Consider the following 22616-nt stretch of genomic DNA (forward strand, 5'->3'; position numbering starts at 1 on the left):
CTCTGCACATAGTAAGCACTTAAATACCAACATTATTATTAATCCCCTACTTCACAGATGAAGGAACTCAGACCCAGAGAAGTGCAGCGACTTCCCCAAGGTCACATAGCAGTCAAGGGGCGGAGCCGGAATTAGAACCCAGGTCCTCTGACTCCCAGGCCCGGGCTCTTTCCATTAGGCCATGCTGCTTCTCATCGTGATTAAGGAATAATCATAATTTATCTTTCCAGGATGGGACTTGGGCCGAGGTGGGCAGTTGGACAGTCCTCGTCCACTGGTCACCAGGGAGGCACCTCGAAACCTGCCGCCAGGTCTCACTGAGGGATTCTTGTCTCTCATTCATCGAAAGGAAAAAAACAAAAAACAAGGACCGAACGAGACCGGCAAGAAGCACGGACGGAAGTGCGGAGAGGAGCAGGGCGGGACCGTGGCATGTGTCTGGGTTTCTTCTCCGGGATAATTCGGGAGACATTGGAAACCACCTTGGATTCAACGGGCGAACAATAGCTGGAATAAACAGGACCTTTCACTTGGGAATGAGGCATTTCCTGTATTCGTTTTCAGCAGCGGATTCCATATTTGGAGACATGAAACAAGTGGGAGTAGTAGAAGAGGCTGATATTTATTCCAAAGCCTGGGATCTCACAGAAACAATGGCAGTTCGACGCTCGCCTTCCCAACAGGGTAGGCTAATGATCATCTCTGTATAAAACACATTTCTAAACAGAGTTTGATTCCGTTTTTTGGGGTTTTTTCAGGTATTTGTTAAGTACTTACTATGTGTCAAGCAGTGTTCTAGGAGCTGGGGGAGAAACAAGTTAATCAGGTCAGATACAGTCCCTGTCCCACATAATAATGACTGTATTGGTTAAGCACTTACTATGTACCAAGCACTGTTCTAAGCACCGGGGTGGATGTAAGTTAATCAGGTTGGACACAGTCCCTGCCCCACATGGGGCTCACACTCTTAATCCTCGTTTTACAGTTGAGGTTAACGGAGGCCCAGAGAAGTGAAGTGACCTGACCAAGGTCATACAGCAGACACGTGATGGAGCCAGGATTAGAACTCAGGTCCTTCTGACTCCCAGGCCTGTGCTATATCCACTAGGCCATTGTGGGCACAGTCACGTAGGAGGGAGAACAGACTCTTAGGTGAGGGAGCCCCTCCCTTGGGTCCCCGGGGAACAAACCAGGCAGTTTATGGAAAAAAATTTACCCAAGGCCTCCCCTTTACGAACATAATCATTTCCTTAGGGTGATGTGTTTTCTTTTCATCTGACCAAGCCCCAAAGAAAATCTTTCTGTTATTGCTCACAGAAGCCAAAAGAATCTCAAACTGAATGCTCTTTTTTATGATATTGGTTACGCATCATTTGCCAGGACCTGTACTAAGCGCTGGGGTAGATACAAGCTAATCAGGTCGGACACAATCCCTATCCCACATGGGGCTCACAGTCTTAATCCCCAGATGAGGGAACGGAGGCACAGAGAAGTCAAGCGACTTGCCTAAGGTCTCACGGCACTCATCTGGCAGAGCCAGGATTAGAACCCAGGTCCTTCTGACTTCCAGGCCGGGGATCTATCCCCTAGGCCAAGCTGCTTCTCAATGGCGCCTCGATTCAGCCGCACCCCGGCCTCTGGATTGGAGATGGTTCTCCTGCTCACAGGTAAAATCCGCTTGGAGATGAAATCGATCCCTCAGTCAGTGGCATTTATTGAGTGTGTGCAGAGCATTGTACTAAGCACTTGGGAGAGTACTATACAACAATACAGAGTTAATTAATGTTGGTATTTCTTAAACGCTTACTATGTGCAGAGCACTATTCTAAGCGCTGGGGTAGATCATAATAATAATAATGTTGGTATCTGTTAAGTGCTTATTATGTGCAGAGCACTGTTCTAAACGCTGGGGTAGATACAGGGTAATCAGGTTGTCCCACATGAGGCTCACAGTCTTCATCCCCATTTTACAGATGAGGTAACTGAGGCACAGAGAGGTGAAGTGACTTGCCCAGAGTCACACAGCAGACAAGTGGCAGAGCCGGCATTCGAACCCGTGACCTCTGACTCCCAAGCCGGGGCTCTTTCCACTGAGCCACGCTGCTTCTCTAGCCACGCTGCTTCTCTCGCAAGATATGTTCCCTGCTCACTAGGAGCTTATGGTCTGGTGGGGTTCTGGACACCGGCATACGATTCTCACCACCTCCTCGAGACCGCTCACCATTCCAAGATGTCTGCCGGACCCAGCGTTCCTCAAAAGAAAGCTTGCTGTCGGGAGAGGTGTCAGCTTTCCATTTTGAGTGCCGGGGTGAAATGGGACTAGATATTTCAGGATTGGGGGGGAGGGAAGGACAGAGATTGTGGGCAGGGAATATGTCTGTTCACTGTTATACTGCACACTCCAAAGCGTTTAATACAGTGCTCTGTACGCAGTAAGTGCTCGACAAATACAACCGACTGGGAGAGGGCAGACTTCCAAGGGCCAACAGGCCAGAAAACCACCACTTTGGCTCTTTTCAGCTCTGACTGGAAGCTCTCAGGTCTCCCCCGGGATGCACAAGTCTAGGAGACCGGCTTAAAGAAGTACCCAATGGAGTGGGCCCCATTGCCAAACAGTCCCCTGCGATCCGCCAACACTGAGCAGACGATTCTTCCACAAAATGTCTTCGCAGAGCTGAGTCTCTCTTTCAGTGGCAGCTGTATTTATCTGGGGCAATGCCCTACCCCAGAGGCAGCTAGGCTGTTCTAGACCTTTCTGGACCCGTCCACCGGTGAAGCGGTCACCCTGTGCCCTCCCTCCCAGTTAGTCCGAGAACCGAGAGGTAACGAAGCAGAGTAGCCTAGTGGAAAGAGCCCGGGCCTGGGAGGCGAAGGACCCGGGTTCTAATCCCGGCTCTGCCTCTTACTTGCTAGGTGACCTTGGGCGAGGCGCTTCATTTCTCTGGGCCTCGGTTTCCTCATCCGTAAAACGGAGACGAGACACCTTCCTTAGACTGCGGATTCCACGTGGGACAGGACCGACCTGATGAACCTGTATGTGCCTCAGCGCTTAGTACGGTGTCCGGCACATAGTAAACGTTTAACGCACACCACAGTGATTATTTTTGTTGTTATCATCATCACCTGGGGGAATCTCTCTGACAGACACCCGGCAGATCAAATCCACGGCCCACAGAGAAAATGGCACATCGGCTGCTAGGATTCTGCCCTCCCTCTCTCCCCGCTGCCATAAAAGTACCGGTAACTTCCGACCGCAGATTCTGCCGCCTGCTTATCTTCCCCAGACTCTGAGACTCGAAATAGCCCGTGTTCTGAATCACGAATCTTTCGAATGCTCTGACGGGTTAGCTGGGCCCTGCCATGAAATTCCTCCCGGCACAATTCCAGCGCTCTCCCGCCGGCCCCCTTGGCCTGTCTCCGAGACTGCTCTCTCCTTGAGGGTCGGAGGAGGAAGACCCCCCAAGACTGAGCCGCACTCCCCTGTTCTGGGTCCGCCTCCGTGTTGCCCGCTATTTCCAGTCCAGGCAGGACACGGGGACCCTCTTGACGCCCCCCTACCCCGCCCCCCCCCGCAACCCCTGGTTCTATCTAGGGAACTTCAGTCCCGATCCCCGGGGACTGGGAGGTCCAGACGGGGTCACCCTGCCAAGTCGGCGTCTCCTGCACGTTGTCGGCAACTATTTTAAGCCCCAACTAGGCTGTTTTGTTTGTTTGTTTTTTAAATGGTATTTGTTAATCGCTTACCACATGCCAGGCACTGGGGTCAATACAGAGTAATCAGGTTGGACACAGTCCCTGTCTCACATGAGGTTAACAAGCTTAATCCCCATTTTAGAGATGAGGTAACTGAGGCACAGAAGTGAAGTGACTTTATAATACTGATAATAATTAATAATTGTGGTATTTTTTAAGCACTTACTATGTGCCAGGCGTTGTTCTAAGCGCTGGGGTAGATAAGAGCAAATCCCTTGTCCCACGTGGGGCTCACGGTCTTAATCCCCATTTTACAGATGAGGTACCTGAGGCACAGAAGTGAAGTGACTAGCCCAAGGGGACCCGGCAGACAAGTGGAGGGGCCGGGATTAGAACCCAGGTCCTTCTGACTCCCAGGCCCGGGCACTAGGCCACACTGCTATTCCAACTATTTGAGGACTCGTGCGAAACAGGGAAGCGGCGTGCCTTAGTGAAAGGAGCTCGGATGTGGGAATCAGAGGACCTGGGTTCTATTTCTGGCTCCGCCACTTGCCTGACTGTGGGACCTTGGGCAAGCTACTTCAGTGTTCTGGGCCTCAGTTTCCTCCTCTGCAAGATGGGGATTCAAAACCCGTTCTTCCTCCCATGGAGACTTTGATCCCCGTGTGGAACAGGAACCGTGTCTGACCTAATTATTGTGTATCTATCAATTAATCAATCATATTTGTGAAGCACTTGCTATGTGCAGAGCACTGTACTAAACACTTGGAAGAGTAAAATACAACAGAATTAGCCGAAATGCTCTCTGCCCATAATGAGCTTACGGTCTAGAGAGGGACGGACAATATTATGAGTAAATGAGTAATTTACAATACTTTTGAATAAATAATTCAGTGCTTAGTAAGGTGCTTGGCACAAAGTGAGCCCTCAAGATAATAATAAAGATGATAATATTCAATATTACTATTATGATTACTATTAATGAATAATAGGCACAGGACAGCCTTAAAACCCAGATTTTTTACCTCTTTGGATGGTTTTGTCAATGTACCAGAAGCGGTGACGATACTTTTAAGTGTTCACTGGGGATATCTGCACCATACTAAGCTCTTGGGAAAGTACAAGACACAGGGAGCTTACGCTCTAACAAGTGAGATGGGAACTCTCCTCATACATTTCAAAATGGTAAATAAAAAATAAAAAACTGCTTTCTCTCCAAATGTCAATCACAGGTATTTATTGAGAGCTACCATGGGCAGGGCACTGTATTAAGCACCGGGGAGAGTGCGATAGAGTAGGAAGAGATGCTCTCTGCCTTCAAGGAACTTACATTCTAAAGGAAATACAAGTATTTCTGAGCTGACCCGAGAAAGCCCGGTGATCAGACTAGCAGCCTGGCTTGGTGGAAAGAGCCCGGGCTTGGGAGTTGGAAGTCGTGGGTTCTAATCCTGGCTCCGCCACTTGTCAGCTGTTTGACTTTGGGCAAGTTGCTTAACTTCTCTGTGCTTCAGTTACCTCATCTGGAAAATGGGGATTAAGACTGAGCCCCATGTGGGACAACCTGAATACTTTGTATCTACCCCAGCGCTTAGTACAGTGCTTAACACAAAGTAAGCGCTTAACGAATACCATCGTTATTATTATTACTTCCTCTTGCAGCAAATTAATGCCTATGTGTCAAAATTAATGCCCGCCTCTCCATCATCCACTTAAACGTGTTGAAGAGATGCTGAACAGACCGAGTAACCCGGGATGATCTTGTATCTACTCCAGCATTTAGTTCATTGCCTGGCACATAGTAAATGTTTAACAAATACCATAATATATATATATAAGATATATAATGCATATCTTATAGATGTGTACATTAAGTGCTATGGGTTGGGGGGATGAATACCAAATGCCCGAAGGTCACAGATCCACATCCTAGACAATGTAGAAGGGAGACAGAACTGGGGAAAAGAAGGTTTAATCGGGGAAGGCCGCTCGGAGAAGGCGTGACCCCCCCTCCATCTTGTGATTGTGCAGGGAGGACAGTAGCCAGCTGGCCAAAAAGCTTTCCCTACTGAAAACTGCCCAGCTGGAGGCCACATGAGGTTGATGAGAACAGGGTTGAGAATCTGAATTCCGACATCAGAAAATGGCCACCCCGGACCATCCAGCACCCCTCCCTTTCCCTTCTCCTTCCGTGACTCTTGCCCTCACCTTCCATTAATAACAAGGGCACTTACTAAGCGCTTACTATGAGTCAAGTACTGTTCTAAGCGCTGGAGTAGATACAAGATAATCAGGTTGAACACAGTCCCTGCTCAAATGGAGCTCACTTTTAATCCCCAATTTACAGATGAGGTAACTTAGATACTGAGAAGTAAAGTGATTTGCACAAGGTCACCCAACAGACAAGTAGCAGAATTGGGCAAAGAACCCAGACCTGTGATTCCCAGGCCCGGATTCTATCCGCTAGGCCAGCTGTTACATAGTGGCCACATTTGTCAGTCAGTTAGTCAATCGTATTTATTGAGCATTTATTTTGTGCAGAGCACCGTACTGAGGGCTCGGGAGAGTACAATATAACAATACAACAGACATATTCTCTGCCCTCAACAAGCTTACAGTCTACATGAATCCTGTGAGCCGTTTCCAAGCCTTAGAAAAATCTCTCTCTCTCATCCTTGAGTTCATCTAAATCTCCTTCCCTAGCAACCCGTCATGGCTCCCCAAGGCTACCACGAAAGGTCCGTCTCGAACGGCTTCACCGGCATTCACAGCTGACACCAATCATTACGGAGAAACCCGGTGCTCCAGAAGCATCAGGTTTCAGACAAGAGGGCAGGCTGAGGGTAGGGAAAAGGCCACTGCAAAAATACCATTCGATGGTCACTATCTTTTTTTTTTTTTAATGGTACTTTTAAGCGCTTACTATGTGTCCGGCATGGTACTGAGAGATATAAGATAATCAGGTTGGATACAGACCCTGCCCCACTGGGATCTCAAAGTCTAAGTCGGAGGGAGGAGGATTTAATCCCCATCTTACGGATGAGGAAACAGGCACAGAGAAATGGAGTGACGTGCTCAGGGTCACATAGAAGACAAGAGGTGGAGTTGGTACTAAGAGCCTGGGCCTCTGACTCCCAGGTCCAGGCTCTTTCCTCTAGGTCACACTGCTTCCCCTTGGTCTCCAGAGCCTTGGATACATCTGGGGAGCAGAAGGGTAAAAGTCTTTTATAATGGTAATAATAATAATGTTAATAATAATAGAATTTGCTAAACAGTATGTGCCCAGCACTTACTAAGCCCTGGGGTAAATACAAAATAATCGCGTCCCATATGGGGCTCACGGTCTAAGTAGGAGGGAGAACAGGACTGAATCCCCATTTTGCAGATGAAGGAACAGAGGTACTGAGAAGTGAAATGACTTGCCTAAGGTCACACAGTAGTTGTTATAATGATAATAATAGTATTAGTTAAGTGCTTACTATGTGTCAAGTGCTGTTCTAAGCACTTGGGGTGATACAAGCTAATCAGGTTGGACAAGGTTCCTGTCCCACATGGAGCTCACAGTCTGAATCTGCATTATACAGATGACGTAACTGAGGTACAGAGAGAGGAAGTGACTTGTTCAAGTCACCCAGGAGAGAAGGGAGGGAAGACTGGGTGTTGGGGTTCCAGAAGGCCACAGGCTAAGTTGAAATGGAGAGGGTGAAGTGGGAGATGAACAGACAGGTAGAGTGGGAGCCAACTGGTTTCCGGAAGACTTTGAAGGCCCCAGGGCGATAGGTAGGTACGTGGTGGAACCAGCATTAGAACCCGGATCCTGTGATTCCCAGGCCCCTGTTCTTTCCACAAGGCCACGCCACCCGCTTTCTCTTCCTCCTCTCCCTTACCCCAGTAAACAACTACCCCCAGGCCAAGGTCGCCACTCAGGCCTTTCCTACAAAGTCACAGCGGCAATCGCTGTGGGGACAAGTTGATTGCCATTTTTTGGGTGCTGCCGGCCTGCTGCCCATTTCCCTTTGCTCTCCCTCAAATTCTCCAAGCGCCCTTTGGGCTCCGGAACATTAAAGAGTTTGGGGAACCTTGGCACCCACGGAGGGCCCCGGAGTTCTGGACATTAAGATCACTGTGGGGAGGGAATGTGTCTGTTTATTGTTATATTCTACTCTCCCAAGCACTTAGGACAGTGCTCTGCATACAGTAAGTGCTCAGTAAATACGAATGACTGGCAAACGTGTCCACGGTGAAACAGTGTGGCCTAGTGGATAGAGCCCAGGCACAAGGCTGGCTCAGATTTTTTTTTAATTTCCAAGCACAATTCTGCCTCTTTCCCTCCTCCAGAAGAGGCCAAACTGCGGCAGCCTTTTAGGAGGTCTTGGCCTGGAGGCAAACAGGAAAGAGTTCTTGCCAAAAAGAAAATGCCCCCAATGGTGAAGGAAAGTGAGATTACAATGAAGCCCACGTGCCCCCGAGGGGCAATCCTCCCTCTTTTCCCCCAGGGCGTGCCCAAATCACTTTCCCGTCTCTAGCCGTCTTCAGGGAGAACAGCGGGCTCCTTGCCATGGGGCACAATGCCCCTCCCCTCCCCCCAACGCATTCTGAGAATTAAATCCAATGGTAGAATTATTATTATTATGGTATTTGTTAAGCGCTTACTATGTACCAGCCACTGTACTTAGCACCGGGGTGGATCCAAGCAAATGGGGTTGGACACAGTCCCTGTCCCACATGGGCTCGCAGTCTCAAACCCCATTTTACAGATGAGGTAACTGAAGCCCAGAGAAGTGAAGTGACTTGCCAAAAGTCATGCCGCAGACAAGTGGTGGGGCCAGGGATTAGAACCCATGACCTTTTGACTTCCAGTGCTTGGGACCCAGTAAGCGCTCAATAAAATAGTTTTGATTGGTCTCTAGCCGTCTTCAGGGAGGACAGTGGGCTCCTTGCCAAGGGACTCGATGACTCCCCCGGCCCTCCCCACCCTCTGAGAGCTAAACCAATGCTGGAATTATGGTACAGTGGTCGGGACACAGTAAGCGCTCAATAAATACCTTTGATTGATGGGGGAAGCAGAAAAAGGAAGTGAGCGCTGACTAAGAGTCCTCATGTGCCGGGAAGGTTTCGGAGAGGCCAAGAGGTGGAAAGGAGCCAGCTTTCATTGACCGCTCCTCTTGGAGAAGCAACGTGGTCTAGTATATAGAACATGGACCAGGGAATCAGAAGGACTTGGGTGCTAATCCCAGCTCCTCCACTCGTCTGGTGGGTGACCTTGGGCAAGTCACTCCACTTCTCTGGGCCTTAGTTACCTCATCTGTTAAACGGGGATTGAGACGGTGAGCTGCAGGTGGGACAAGGGACTGTGTCGAACCCGATTTGCTTGTACCCACTCCGGTGTTCAGTACAGTGCCTGACACATAGTAAATTCTTAACAAATACCACAGATTATTATTATTACAGGCTTAACCGACACCACAGTTATGCTACTATTACTATTATTGAAGTAGCACGGCCTAGTGGATAACGCACAGGCCTGGGAGTCGGAAGGACCTGGGTTCTAATCCCTGCTCCACCACATATCTGCTGCGTTGGGCTACCGGTCACAGACTGAGAGAAGCTAAAACCAGAGATGGGATGCCCTAGGGTCATCTGAAAGCGGCCCTCTGCTCCCCTCCCCATTGCGATCCCCCCCACCCCCAGCACTCGATGCCCAACCCCACCGCCCATGGATGATGGCGATGGTCCCCAGAGCGGGGACCGGCGATTGAGATGCCCACCTGCTTCCAATGTCCACGGGCTTTTGAAAGTGACCCAACCAACTTGGACACCTGGCCCGGGAGTGGGAAGGAACTGGGTTCTAATCCCAGCTCCGCCCATGGTCTGCTATGTGACCTCGGGCAAGTCACTTCACTTCTCTGGGCCTCAGTTCCCTCATCTATAAAAAGGGGATGAAGACTGTGAGCCCCAAGTGGGAGAGGGACTGCGTCCAAACCGATTAACCTATATCTACCCCAATGCTTAGTACAGTGCCTGCCATTTAGTAAGCGCTTAACAGATACCATTATTAAACCTCGGCCCGGTTGCCCGCCGAGGACTCGCCGGGTTTCGAAAGGACTAGCCGGGCCGGGCCCGTCGGCCTCCCCTTCCACACCTTTCCCCACCGGGCGCTGCCGACGTCTTGCATCGGTCTGCCGGACGTGGATCTGCCCAACGTGAGGGTGGCAAGAGCGAGACATGTTCTCTGATCCGGCCCTTCCCCCCGGGAGCCTCCCCCTCTGACCAGAAAGGTTCTTGCTGACACAAAGATCAACTCTGAGTTCTGCTCCCCTGCCTCTCTGAGGCTAAGAAAACATCCTTGTGCCAATCGATCCATCAGGGCTGTTTACCCAGGGCTTACAGCGTGCAGAGCACGGACACTAATGCCTCTTTTATAGCCTCCCAGCCCTTGAGGTTCTCTGATGCCAGCTATCAAAGAAGCCTTGACGACGTGGAAGGGACCCCCTCCATTCGCTCCTGGATTCATTCGATCGTATTTATCATTCATTCATTCATTAGTATTTATTGAGCGCTTACTATGTGCAGAGCACTGGACTAAGCGCTGGGAATGTACAATTTGGCAACAGATAGAGACAGTCCCTGCCCAACAAAGGGCTCCCAGTCTAATCGGGGGAGACGGACAAAAACAAGACAACTTAATCATGATAAATAGAATCAAGGGGATGTACACCTCATTAACAAAAATATATACAAATGAGCACACTGCCGAGGGGAAGGGAGAGGGGGAGGAGCAGAGGGAAAGGGGGGAAAGGGGACTTAGCTGAGGGAAGATGAGCGCTTACTGTGTGCAGAGCACTGTACTAAGCGCTTAGGAGAGTACGATGCAACAATAAACAGACATAATCCCTGCCCGCAATGAGCTTACGGTCTACAGAGTACCGTACTTGTACCCCCTTTGTGGTATTTGTTAAGGGTTTACTATGTGCCAGGTACTATACTGAACGCCGGAGTGGGTACAAGCTGGGGTAGACAGACGTTAATAGAAAAAAATCAATGACATATGTTCATAAGTGCTGCAGGGCTGGGAGGGGGGGATGAATGAAGGGAGCGAGTCAGGGTGAGGCAGAAGGGAGTGGGAGAAGAGGGAAGGGGAGCTTAGGCAGGGGAGGCCTCTTGGAGGGGAGCCCTGGAAATGGATGGTTCAGAGCCCTGGGCGGGCTTGGGAGAGCCTACGGTCAATGAGGTAGACCTGACGCCGCCGCCTTGCCCGTCTCTCAATAAATACTATTGAATGAATGAATGTACTAAGCGCTTGGGAGAATCCAATATAACAGAATAGGTAGACAGGCTCCCTGCCCACCACGAGCTTCCAGTCTCAGCCCAGGTTCTGCCTCCCCTGCCGGGCTTGGCACTATCTCAGTCAACCACTTCCGCTTGGTTGGCAACAGTGGCCGTGTTCCTGCTACTCCAGTGCCACGAGACAGCACCGCGCCATAATAAAATAATGATAATGGCATCTGTTAAGTGCTTACTATGTGCCAGACACTGTACTAAGTACTGGGGTGGATACAATCGGGATGGACAAAGTCCCTATTCCGCATGGGGCTCGCAGTATTAATCCCCATTTTACAGATGAGGTAACTGAGGCCCAGAGCCGTGAAATGACTTGCCCAAGGTCACACGGCTGACACGTTGGCAGTAGTGGGAGGAAAAATACGGTTGTGTTTGTACTGAGCGCTGTACTAACAGCTTGGGGAGATGCAAGATAATAACAGGGTCTCTGTCCCAGATAGGGCTCACTGTCCAAGAGGATCAGAGGACAGGTATTGAGTCCCCATTTTACAGATGAGGAAACTGATGCAAGGAGAAGTGAAGTGACTTGCCCAAGGTCCCACAGCGGACACGTGGCTGGGTCAGGATTAGAACGCAGGTCCTTCTGACCCTCAGGTCCGGGCTCTATCCACTAGGTCACGCTGCTTCTCTGCACACACTAAGCACTTTAATAAATAGTATGACTTCACCCTCGCCCAGCGTGGCACCTCGAGGCAGCGGGGTCAAACGTTCGGTGAGCCTCGCTCTGGGGTGTTCCTCAGCCCGGAACCTGCCAACCGCCTGCCAACATCTTATCGGCCCCGCGGCTGGTCGGGGCCTCTGGCTCTCCAACCGCCGGGCCCATCCGGCCGGGGGCCCGGGGGCTCCCCGAAGTCCTCCTTCGATCTCCCTCGTGGCCACCCCTGTGGAGGGAAGCAGCCTGAGGAGGTTTAACTCCAAAACTTCCCCAACATTGGTTACTTCTATCCACCCTCTGGCGAACTGTGCCTTTCGCCACGGAGACGTGCGGGAATTGGCATCGTGCCCAACCCCTTTTTTTAATGGCATTTATTAAGCACTTACTGTGTGCCAGGCACTGAACTGAGCGCTGGGGTAGATCTAAGCTAATTAGGTTGGACACAGTCCCGGTCCCACACAGGGATCCCGATATTAATCCCCATTTTACAGATGAGGTCAGGTAGTAATCAGCGTTTAGTACAGTGCCTGACACACAGTAAGCGCTTTATAAACTCCATCATTATTATTCTCTCCTCCGTGACTGGCTGCCCGCGTTGAGCCCGGCACAAGCCCTTTTGGATACTCTCTCTCCTCTTCCCAGACACCAAATCCTTCAGCTAAAGGGTTTCCCACTTGGGCTGCAATTTGAGCTTTTCCGGTAAAGTCGCTGTCCGTTGGTGGGACACAAAACACAAAAACCTCAAGCTGAGTCAGGCCGGCCTACGGGGCTGACTCTCCACAGGCACTTGGAAGATATCCTTCCCTCTAGACTGTAAGCTCATTGTGAGCAGGGAATGTGCCTCTTTACTGGTGTATTGTACTTTCCCAAGCGCTTAGTACAGTGCTCTTCACACAGTAAGCTCTCAATAAATGCGACTGACTAAATGAATGAATGACGAGCTTCTTGCACATAGAATTGGCTTCCCAAATCCACTCTCATCACACTCTGGACCGGTTAGCCAGGGCGGGAGGGGAGGGGTGGAGGTGGGAGGGGGTCTACTCAAGCTTCTTTAGCCTTCTTATAATACTAATAATAATAATAATTGTGGTATTTGCTGAGCACTCACCATGTGCCAGGCACTGTTTTCTGAGCACTGGGGTAGATAAAAGATAATTGGCTCTAATTTATTTATATAGCCTTAATTTATTGATTCCTATTAATGTTTGCTTCCCCCTCTAGACTGTAAGCTGGTTGTGGGGAGAGAATATGTCTGTTTAATGGTAAACTGTACTCTCCCAAGAGCTTAGTACAGAGCTCTGCACACAGTAAGCGCTCAGTAAATATGAATGAATGAATCGAATGAATGGGCTGGATCCAGTCCCTGTCCCACGTAGGGCTCACAGTCCTAATCTTATTTTACAGGAAACAGGCTCAGAGAGGCGAAGTGACTTGCCCAAGGTCACAAAGCAGACGAGTGGCAGACCCGGAATTAGAACCCAGTTCCTTCTGACTCTCGGGCCCGTGCACTATCCACTAAGCCGTGCTGCTTCTCCACTGCTCGAACTTTTCCCTCTCATAACCCATTGTGGGAAGTTTTAAAAAGCAATTCTGCTAAAACACCAGATAAAAATAGACAATGGGGAACTTTACAGCTCTAAAATATACCAAAAAGACTCTCTCTCCACAGCTCTCCTTGTGGTTAAAGACAATCGAGACCTCAAGAAGCAAGCTACTTTTTCTTTTAAAATGCCATAACTGGTGTAATTGGGCATTTCATAACAATTCATTATGGAAAATTCCCACATCCCCGAACGAATCTAAAACAACATCACCATGTCTATTGCATAATTACTTTATCGGGATTAAAGAAAACTGATTCCCCTCCCCCCTTACAAGGCCAACAGTCCCAAAAGAAATGAAGTGGAGATGGGGAGGGAAACCAGCCGACTTAACCTCTAACAGAACAGGTCTCCCCCAGCTAGTAGGAAAGGCTAAAGTCTAATTTCCTAAAATACCACTCCGGACATGACAACCTCCACGATCGTATGTGAACATTTAAGATTCAGTTCAAAGCAGCACATTTTCAAAAACACTGCAGCGTACCAGAAAGGCATTCAAATTGACTCTTGAAAATGAAATATATCTTCCTACACATCATTTCCATCGAGCAGATTAAAATGCCTCTTTTAAATCCCAAACCCTCGGTTACGTTCTTCCCCAATGAAGAGACCCAAAATTACAGCCTTACTGGGGGGAAATATGCTCAGAAGGACAGTGACCGATTCAATCTTTTGCAAACGGAGGAACGCAAATACGACTTACCAAAAATCTCTCCATTTTTGGCATATTCGGTCACGAGGTACAACATGCTTTTTGTCTCCATCACCTGTTGAGGGACCAAAAATCGTATGTTAGTTTATTGAACCGTAAACCCTAGACTGTAGACTGTAAGCTCATTGTGGGCAGGGAACGTATCTGCCGATCCTGTTGCATTATACTCTCCCAAGTGCTTAGTTCAGTGCTCTGCAAATACTAAGCACTCAGTAAGTACCACTGACGATGGCACTGGAGAATCATACCTATCGTGGTATCTGTTAAGTGCTTACTACTTTGCCAAGCGCCGTACTAAGCACTGGGGTAAATACAAGATCATCGGGTCCCACATGGAGCTCACAATCTAAGCAGGAGGGAGGACAGGTCTCGAGGATGGGGAGTCAGAAGGACCTGGGTTCTAATCCCTGCTCCACCACTGGTCTGCTGTGTGACCCTGGGCAAATCACTTCGCTGGCCTCAGTTCCCTCATCTGTACAATGGGGATTAAGATTGTGGGCCCCATGGGACAACCTGATTACCTTCTATTTACCCCAGCGCTTAGAACAGTGCTTGGCACATAGTAAGCGTTTAACAAATACCATCGCTATTCTCTGGCCTCAGCTCCCTCATCTGTAAAATTGGGAATAAGACTGTGAGCCCCAAGTGGGATAGGGACTGTGTCCAACCTGATTATCTTGCATCTCCTCCAGTACTTAGAACAGTACTCAACACAGAGTAAGTGCTTAACAAATACCATCACCATCAATATTATTACTAAGCTCTTGGGAGAGTACGATACAACAGAGTTGGTAGAGACGTTCCCTGTCCACAACTCACACAAATCGGTTGCTTCTTTTACCCAGCTCGACTAAATAACTTATTCATTCATATTAATGTGTCTCTTCCTCTAAACTGAAAGCTCATTGTGGGTGGGGAATACGTCTGTTAATTCTGTCGCATTCTCCCAGGCGCTGAGTAAAGTACTCCACACATAGCTAGCGCCCAATAAATACCACCGATGGAGTGATTGAATAAGATCAGGGAAGACACGCCCATCGCTCTGGCTTCGTTCACGACGCTCTTCGGACTACCTCAAGGGTTTCTCATAGTTGTCTCATTTTTTGGAACTCACCCGAAAGCCTAGAAAATCCTTGACAGGAGGTAATAATCTTAATCCCCGAGTTCTCGAGAGAGCCAGTGGCCTGTAAACTCCTTGAGGTAAAGATGTTGTCTACCGACTCTATTGTATCATTCTCTCCCAAGCGTCTACTTTGGTGCTCTGCACATAATAAGCGCTCAATAAGAGCCACTGATTGGCTGACCTGAAGATGTCTGACAACCCCTCGACTGTAAGCTCCTCGAGGGCAGGGTTCGTACTCTCCCAGTTGCAGTAGGTGCTCAAAAAATACCACTGACCACTGCAGGACCTCGGCCCCGCTTCGACCAGTCCAACCTCAAGCCCTCTCTCATTCTCAAAGGGGCGGACGCCAGTCAAACAGCATTCATTCAATCGTATTTATTGGGCACTTACCGTGCGCAAAGCACTGTCCCAAGCCCTTGAGAGAGCCCAGTACAACAACAGACAGATTCCCTTCCCACAGCGAGCTCACCACGGAACGGTTCCTTTCCTGGGGAGCCCACGGTCCCTCTGGAGCCGTAAGGAGAACCCAGGATTTCAAGTCCCGACCCCACGGGACAGCCGAAGAGCCAGTCGACCGACCGCCCCCGTACCGAGCGGCTCAGAGGTGCCCGGGGGGAAACGTACCTGATAGAGCTTGATAATGTGAGGGTGGTCTAGCATCTTCATGATCTGGACCTCGCGGTAGATTTTCTCCAGGTTCACCACATCTAGCTGAGATTTGTCTATGATCTTTATGGCCACCTGCATCCAAAGACCAAGAACACCGCCCGGCCCCGGTCAGACTACGGAACCCGGCTCTCTCTCCGGGCCGCGGCGGAACCGATACCCAGCCGGTTTAAAGGTTGGTTGGTTTGAGTCTGGCAAAGGGTCGTGGCTGTCTTGGGGAGAATCTCGGAGCTGATGGATTTTCCAGGTGCCCGCTTCCTCTTTCATTCAATTGTTATTTATTGAGCGCTTACTGTGTGCAAAGCACTGTACTAAGCGTTCGGGACAGTACGCTACAACAACTGTCACATTCCTGCCCATGACAAGCTCAAAGTCTAGAGGGGGAGACAGACGTTAATATAAATAAATTGATAAATAAATTACAAATAATAATAATTGTGGTATTTGTTTTAAGCACTTACTATGTGCCAGGCACTGTACTAAGCACCGGGGTAGACACAAAAGTTTGGACACAATCCACATGGGGCTTAGGATGGAGTTCAGAAATAATAATGGTGGTATTTGTTAAGCGCTTACTATGTGTCGGGCACTGTACCGAGCACTGATATTGATAAAAGCAAATCCGATTGGACACAGTCCCTGACCCACATGTGGCTCACAGTCTCAATCCCCATTTTACAGATGAGAGAACTGAGACTCGGAGAAGTGAAGGGACCTGCTCGAGGTCACACAGCACACAAGTGGCAGAGCCAGAATTAGAACCCAGGCCCTCTGATTCCCAGGCCCATGCTCTATCGGTGTTCTAGACCTGAGTTCTAGTCCCAGCTCCGTCACTTGTCTGCTGTGTGACCTTGTGCAAGTCACTGAACTTCTCTGTGCCTCCGCTCCCTCAACTGTAAAATGGAGATTGGGACTGTGAGCCCTATGTGGGAAAGGGAATGTGTCCAACCCAATTGGCCTGTATTCACTGCAGCGCTTACTTAGAACAAGACTTGGCACATACTAAGTGTTTAACAAATATAGGTATTTTATCCCAGTTTTAAAGATGAGGAGACCGAGGCTTGGTCCAATCACCTTGTATCAACCCCAGCTCTTAGTTCAGTGCCTGGCACAGAGTGAGCCCTTAAAGACCATTAAAAAAAAAATCAGAATCCTGTAAAAAGCCAACCGAACCACATTCACGTGAGGTAAGCGCTTGGCTATTTTTACATTTATTAAACTTTGAGTGGGATCCATTCTGGGCCAACTTCTCTATTCGGAGCATTTTTCCAATTCATCTTTCAGCTCTCAACACTCATTTCCTCCTTCCAAACCCTAGACTGGTGGAGGTTAAGCGGGGTGATGGAGGCCGTACTTCGGAGGGGCCGAGAGCAGGCGTCGCCGGTGCCCGTCCCAACCAAGCCACTTGGTCGCGAACATTTCTTTAGGATGGAAAAAAAAAAAAAATCGGGAAGATGGCTCTACTGGAGCTCTGGAATCCATTTAACTCCAAAGGAAATCCATCTCTAACCTACGGCCTGCCCCCAAGTCCGATGATTCCGTGTGAACTCAAGGAAAAAAGAGGTAATTCCAATTATTGCTCCATACATGTTTTCTAGTTGCCTGGAGATGGACTCTCCCGAGAGAGGGATTCGCCCTTGGAACATATGAAACTCTCGGCTTCGGACCCCTCGGGCCTGGTCAACGGGAGGGAGTTCAAAATCTCCACCAAATAGCAACGTTTTCCACGACTGCTTGGTTTGCAAATGCATCTCTTTCCTCTGAAAAACATTTCGACTGATATTTAGAACACGGTGTTTTTCTTCATGGTACTTGCAAAGGGCTTACTACGTGTCAAACGCTGTCCTACGCGCTGGGGTAGGTACCACAATTAGGTTGGACACAGTTCCTGTCCCACACGGAGCACCCCTATTTTGCAGATGAGGGAACCGAGGCACAAAGAAGTGAAGCGATTCGCCCAAGCTCACACGGCAAGCAACAGGCAGAGCCGGGACTTATTTATATTGGTGTCTGCCTTCCTGTCTAGACCATAAGCTTGTTGTGGGCAGGGAGTATGTCTGTTTATTGTTATACCGTACTCTTCCAAGTGCTTAGTACAGTGCTCTGTACACAGTAAGCGCTCCATAGATACGACTGAGTGAATTAAAGATTGATTAGAATCCAGGTCCTTCTGACTCCCAGGCCTACGCTCTCTCCGCTGAACTGTCAACTGTCACCGGAAGAGTTAAATACCACCAGCTTGCCCTATGCAGAATGCACCCCTATAATGAGAAACTACAATACCAAATCCCATTGGGGAGTAAACTGGTTGAGGGCAGTCACTTCTCAGTGCCTTGCCTTCCGAGAGCTTAGCACAGTGTGTTGAACGGGGTGGGCACTCGATACATATTCTTACAATCACAACTTCTAAGAGTCTAATTTTGGTGTGACAAGTGAATTTTTAAGCACCCCAGAAATTATTTTGAAGCAGCACTGGAATTCGTCCATAGGCCAGTCCAACAATCAAGATGAGTGTCATCTGGTGAAAATGCCACCGGGGCCTCTCAAACAATCCATCAATGGTATTTACTGAGCCCTCACTGTTTGCAGAGCACCGTACTCTACAATGTGCAATGGAACGACATAACAGATACGATTTCCTGCCCACAGCGAGCTTGCAGTCTAAGTTTACAACTTAAACTTCCCTGTTGGTCTCACACCTTCAAGCCCGTCACCACGTCAATGAGCCCTCCTCCGTCCTTTCCTCCACTGGCCCCTGTTGCATCCATCCATCAATCAGTGGTATTTACTGAACCCTTCCTGTGTGCAGAGCACTTGGGAGAGTACAATGTAACAAAGTTGGCAGACACATTCCCTGCCCACCATGAGCTTTTTTTTCCTCTATTAAATGGTATTTGTTAAGCACTTACTATGTGGCAAAGACTGTTCTAAACAGTGTGGAAGATACAGAGTAATCAGGTTAGGCACAGTCCAGGTCCCACGTGGGGCTCACAGTCTTCATCCCCAATTTACAGATGAAGGAACTGAGGCACAGAGCAGTTTAGTGACTTGCCCAGGGTCACACAGCAGACACATGGCAGAGGCAGAATTAGAACCCAGGTCTTTTGACTCCCAGGCCCATGCTCTATACACCAGGCCATGCTGCTTCTCTAAGCTAGTCTAAGTTTACAGCCTGCTAAGATCCTCCCAGTGCTCAGTACAGTGTTCTGCACACAGTAGGAGCGTAATACCTACAATTACTACTACTGCCGGAGTAGTCCATCCTACTACTACTACTAATAATAATTATGGTACTTGTTAAGCGCCTACTTTGTGCCAGACACTGTTCTAAGCACTGGGATAGATTCAATATTTTCGGGTTGGACACGGTCCCTGTCCCACATAGGGCTCACAGTCTTAATCCCTATTTTACAGATGAGGGAACTGAGGCACAGAGAAATAAAGGGACCTGCCCAAGGTCACACAGCAGACAAGTAGTGGTGCCGGAATTAGAACCCATTACCTTCTGACTTCCACTAGACCACAATTACTTCTCATTAATACTAACATTAGTACTAAAAGAAAACATTTCCACGTTGGAGCAAACTGTGAAACTCAACCTGATCGTAAAAAATAACTGAGGCTGCTGTTTACGTGCCAAGCCCTGTGCTAAACACTGGGGTTGCTACAGCGTAATCGGATCAGACCCAGTCCCTGCCCCACATGGGGTTCGTCCCGAAAACAGAGCCCCCAAACCTCGCTTCGTGGCAAGTAGCTTGTATTTCCCTTCGGTCCTTTATTTTCCTGATGTAGGTCTGCTTTTTCAACCATTTTGGAAGCCATTCTACTTTTATCCTAGGGGTGTGGTTTACGATTATCTTTTAATAAATGCCATATTACTCCAAAACAAGATGGAGCTTTGGAACTATTTTTACTACAGAACCCCAGGTCGTCTGAAGACCGATGTTACATTAAGCAGACGGCTCAAAGCTGTTCTGCCAACCCCTCCCGCAGTGGAAACTTTGGGGTCCACCTCCCCATCGATCGATCAACTCTATTTATTGAGCGCTTATTGTGTGCGGAACACTGTACAAGGCACTTGGGAGAGTACGATATGACAGTTGGTAGATAGGAGCGAGCTGACGGTCTAGAGGGGGAGATGGACGCTCATATAAATAAATGACAGACAGGGATCTAAGAGCTGTGGGGCTGAGGGAGGGGTGAATAAAAGGAGCACCATCAGGGTGATGCGGAAGGGGGTGGGAGAAGAGGAAATGAGGGCTTAGACGCATTCCCTGCCCACAACGAGTTTACAGTCTAGAGGGAGAGACGGGTGTTCATATACATCAAGAAATGATGGATAGGGACATAAGTGTTGTGGGCCTGAGAGAGGGGTCAATAGAGGAGCAAACCAGGGTGATGCAGAAGAGTGGGAGGAGAGGAAATGTGGGTTTAGTCAGAAACAATCCCTGCCCACAATGAGCTTCCAGTCCTCTGGGTCTGCAGTCATGGCTGGCTGCTCCTCGGTAGGCCGAGAAAGTACGTACGTGCTTGCGTATGTGTGAGCTGAAATGAGTGTGACAAAGCCCTAATGAGATCACGAGAGAAAGATTCACCTTGTTTTACACCCATAACCACCTGACTGCATTAGTTACGGCCCCCTTAACAACTGTGCTCTGCGCTTAGTGCTTATTAATTGCCAAGCACTAGACCGAGAACTGGGGTAGACACAAGACCATCATGTCAGACACAGTCCCTGCCCCACACGGGGCTCACAGTCAAAGTGGAAGGGAGAATGGATCACCATTTTAGATGAGGGAACTGAGGCACAGAGGAGTTCAGTGACCTGCCCGAAGTCACCCAAGCAAGCGACTGGCAGAGCCAGGATTAGAACCCAGGTCCTCTGACTCCCAGGCCGGGGCTCTTTCTACTAGGCCACGCTGTTTCCTTTATTACCGCACTACTTCCTCCATCTTGCATTTGGCCAGGTACACTTTTAATCCTTCTTGGCGCTGTCTGAAGTGATTCACTCCCTTCCTCAAACCTCCCCGGTCAGAGTTCCCCATTGCTCCCTGTGTAAAACAAGATATTAATAATAATAATAACAATAACAAGAATAGTAATTGTGGTATTTGTTAAGCGCTTACTATGTGCCAAGCTCACCGTCTAAGTAGGAGGGAGTGCAAGTTTTGAAACTCCCTTTTAGAAATGAGATGAATGAGGCAGAGAAGTGAAGTGACTTGCCCAAGGTCACACAACAGGCAACAGGCAGAGCCGGGATCAGAACTCAGGTCCTCTGACTCTAAGGCCCCTGCTCTTTCCACTGGGTGCCGAAGCCACCTCTTCCAGGAGGCCTTCCCTGGTCGATCCCTTCCTCCCTCAGCCAGACCGTCTCCTCGGCACAAACGTACTTCTCAATCAATCAAGTCTGGAAATGTCGTCGGTCTCCCAGCACCAGAGCTCTGCTCACCTTGATACAGTTCCGCTGGGTGGGTCGGGTGGAAAATAAGTGACAGAGGGAGACCCCTAAGAGTTGCTGGATGGGACGGCTGAGGGGGGAGACCGAGAGAGGGCAGAGGAAACATTTCAAGGACACGGTCCAATAAAACCTCCCACAAGGGCCACATCCCAGGCGAAAACTGGAAGTCGACTGCTGAAGGCGGGTCGGCAGCAGGAACTGCTAGCAATCCATCGGTGGTATTTTTTGAGCGCTTGCTATGTGCGGAGCACTGTTCTGAGCCCTTGGGGAGAGTACAAAGTAATGGAGTTGGCGGACATCAAGAAAGGAGCAGCGCTCTTCGAGCAAAAGCTTTATAGGGAAGGAGAGATGAGGGAGCAAAAGTTTTATAAGAAACAAGAGACGAGGGGGCAAAAGAGAAGACAGCACCAGACGCCGCGGTCATTAAGACTGACAACACGAGGGACGGCTTCACGCAACGTGGCTGGGGCTGTGGGTCCCACCTCGGTTTTTCCGGCCACAATCACTCACAGACGAACTTCATCGTCTTCGAATACGAAGGCCAAATATAGCTTCACTTGGTTTCATGCTCTTAGCTATTGTTCATGTGTCAATGCATGCTTGCTTGTCTTTCCTATCAAAGCTGTAAGATCCTTGAGGGCAGGGTACACGTTCTGGGCTTCTTCTTTACATCTCCCAAGTGACAGCTTCCTCCACAATAGGCGGCCATTCGATATCGTTGACGGCGATCTGACTAAGTGGGAGAAAGTAGAGTGAGGTGAAGTGAAAGAGAGTTAATGAAGAAGAGAGTGAAAGAGAAGGGGTAAAAACTCCTAGAGGGCAGGGAATGTGTCTTGGGTTTCTTAGGAGAAGCAGCATGGCCCAGAGGATACAGTTCAGTCCCAGGAGTCAAAAGATCATGGGTTCTAATCCTAGCTCTGCCACTTCTCTGCTTTGTGACCTTGGCCAAGTCACATCACTTCTCTGAGTTTCAGGTATCTCATCTGTAAAATGGGGATTGAGATTCTGAGTCCCCCACAGGACAGGGACTGTGTCCAACCCGATCTGCTTATATACATAGTGCCTGGCACATAGCAAGCACATAAATATCACTATTATTATGTCTCCCAAGTGACAGCTCCCTCCACAGTAGAGGGTAATTCGATACCACTGATGGCGATCTAAGAGGGAGAGGGTAGAATGAGGTGAAAAAGGGTTAGAGAGGAAAAGAGAATTAAAAGGGTAGAAACTCCTTGAGGGCAGGGATCTGTCTACCAACTCTCTTGTACTGTACTCTCCCAATCGATCAATCATATTTATTAAGCGCTTACTGTGTGCAGAGCACTGTACTATGCGGTCGGGAGAGTTCGATGTAACCATTGGTAAATACA

General features: G+C 49.0%; 1 protein-coding gene across 1 annotated transcript in view; it reads right to left on the bottom strand.

The window, feature by feature from the left end:
- SIK2 (salt inducible kinase 2) overlaps window positions 1-22616 on the bottom strand; it is a 55919-nt gene that overhangs the window by 24796 nt on the left and 8507 nt on the right. The window contains exons 2-3 of the mRNA XM_029075423.1: window positions 15747-15863; window positions 13991-14054 (exon numbers count right to left, since the gene is read on the bottom strand). Coding sequence (XP_028931256.1) covers window positions 13991-14054; window positions 15747-15863 — 181 coding nt within the window. The remainder of the gene's footprint in view (window positions 1-13990; window positions 14055-15746; window positions 15864-22616) is intronic.

Source organism: Ornithorhynchus anatinus, chromosome 11 (genome assembly GCF_004115215.2).
Source record: "Ornithorhynchus anatinus isolate Pmale09 chromosome 11, mOrnAna1.pri.v4, whole genome shotgun sequence".
Taxonomy (NCBI): Eukaryota; Metazoa; Chordata; class Mammalia; order Monotremata; family Ornithorhynchidae; genus Ornithorhynchus; species Ornithorhynchus anatinus.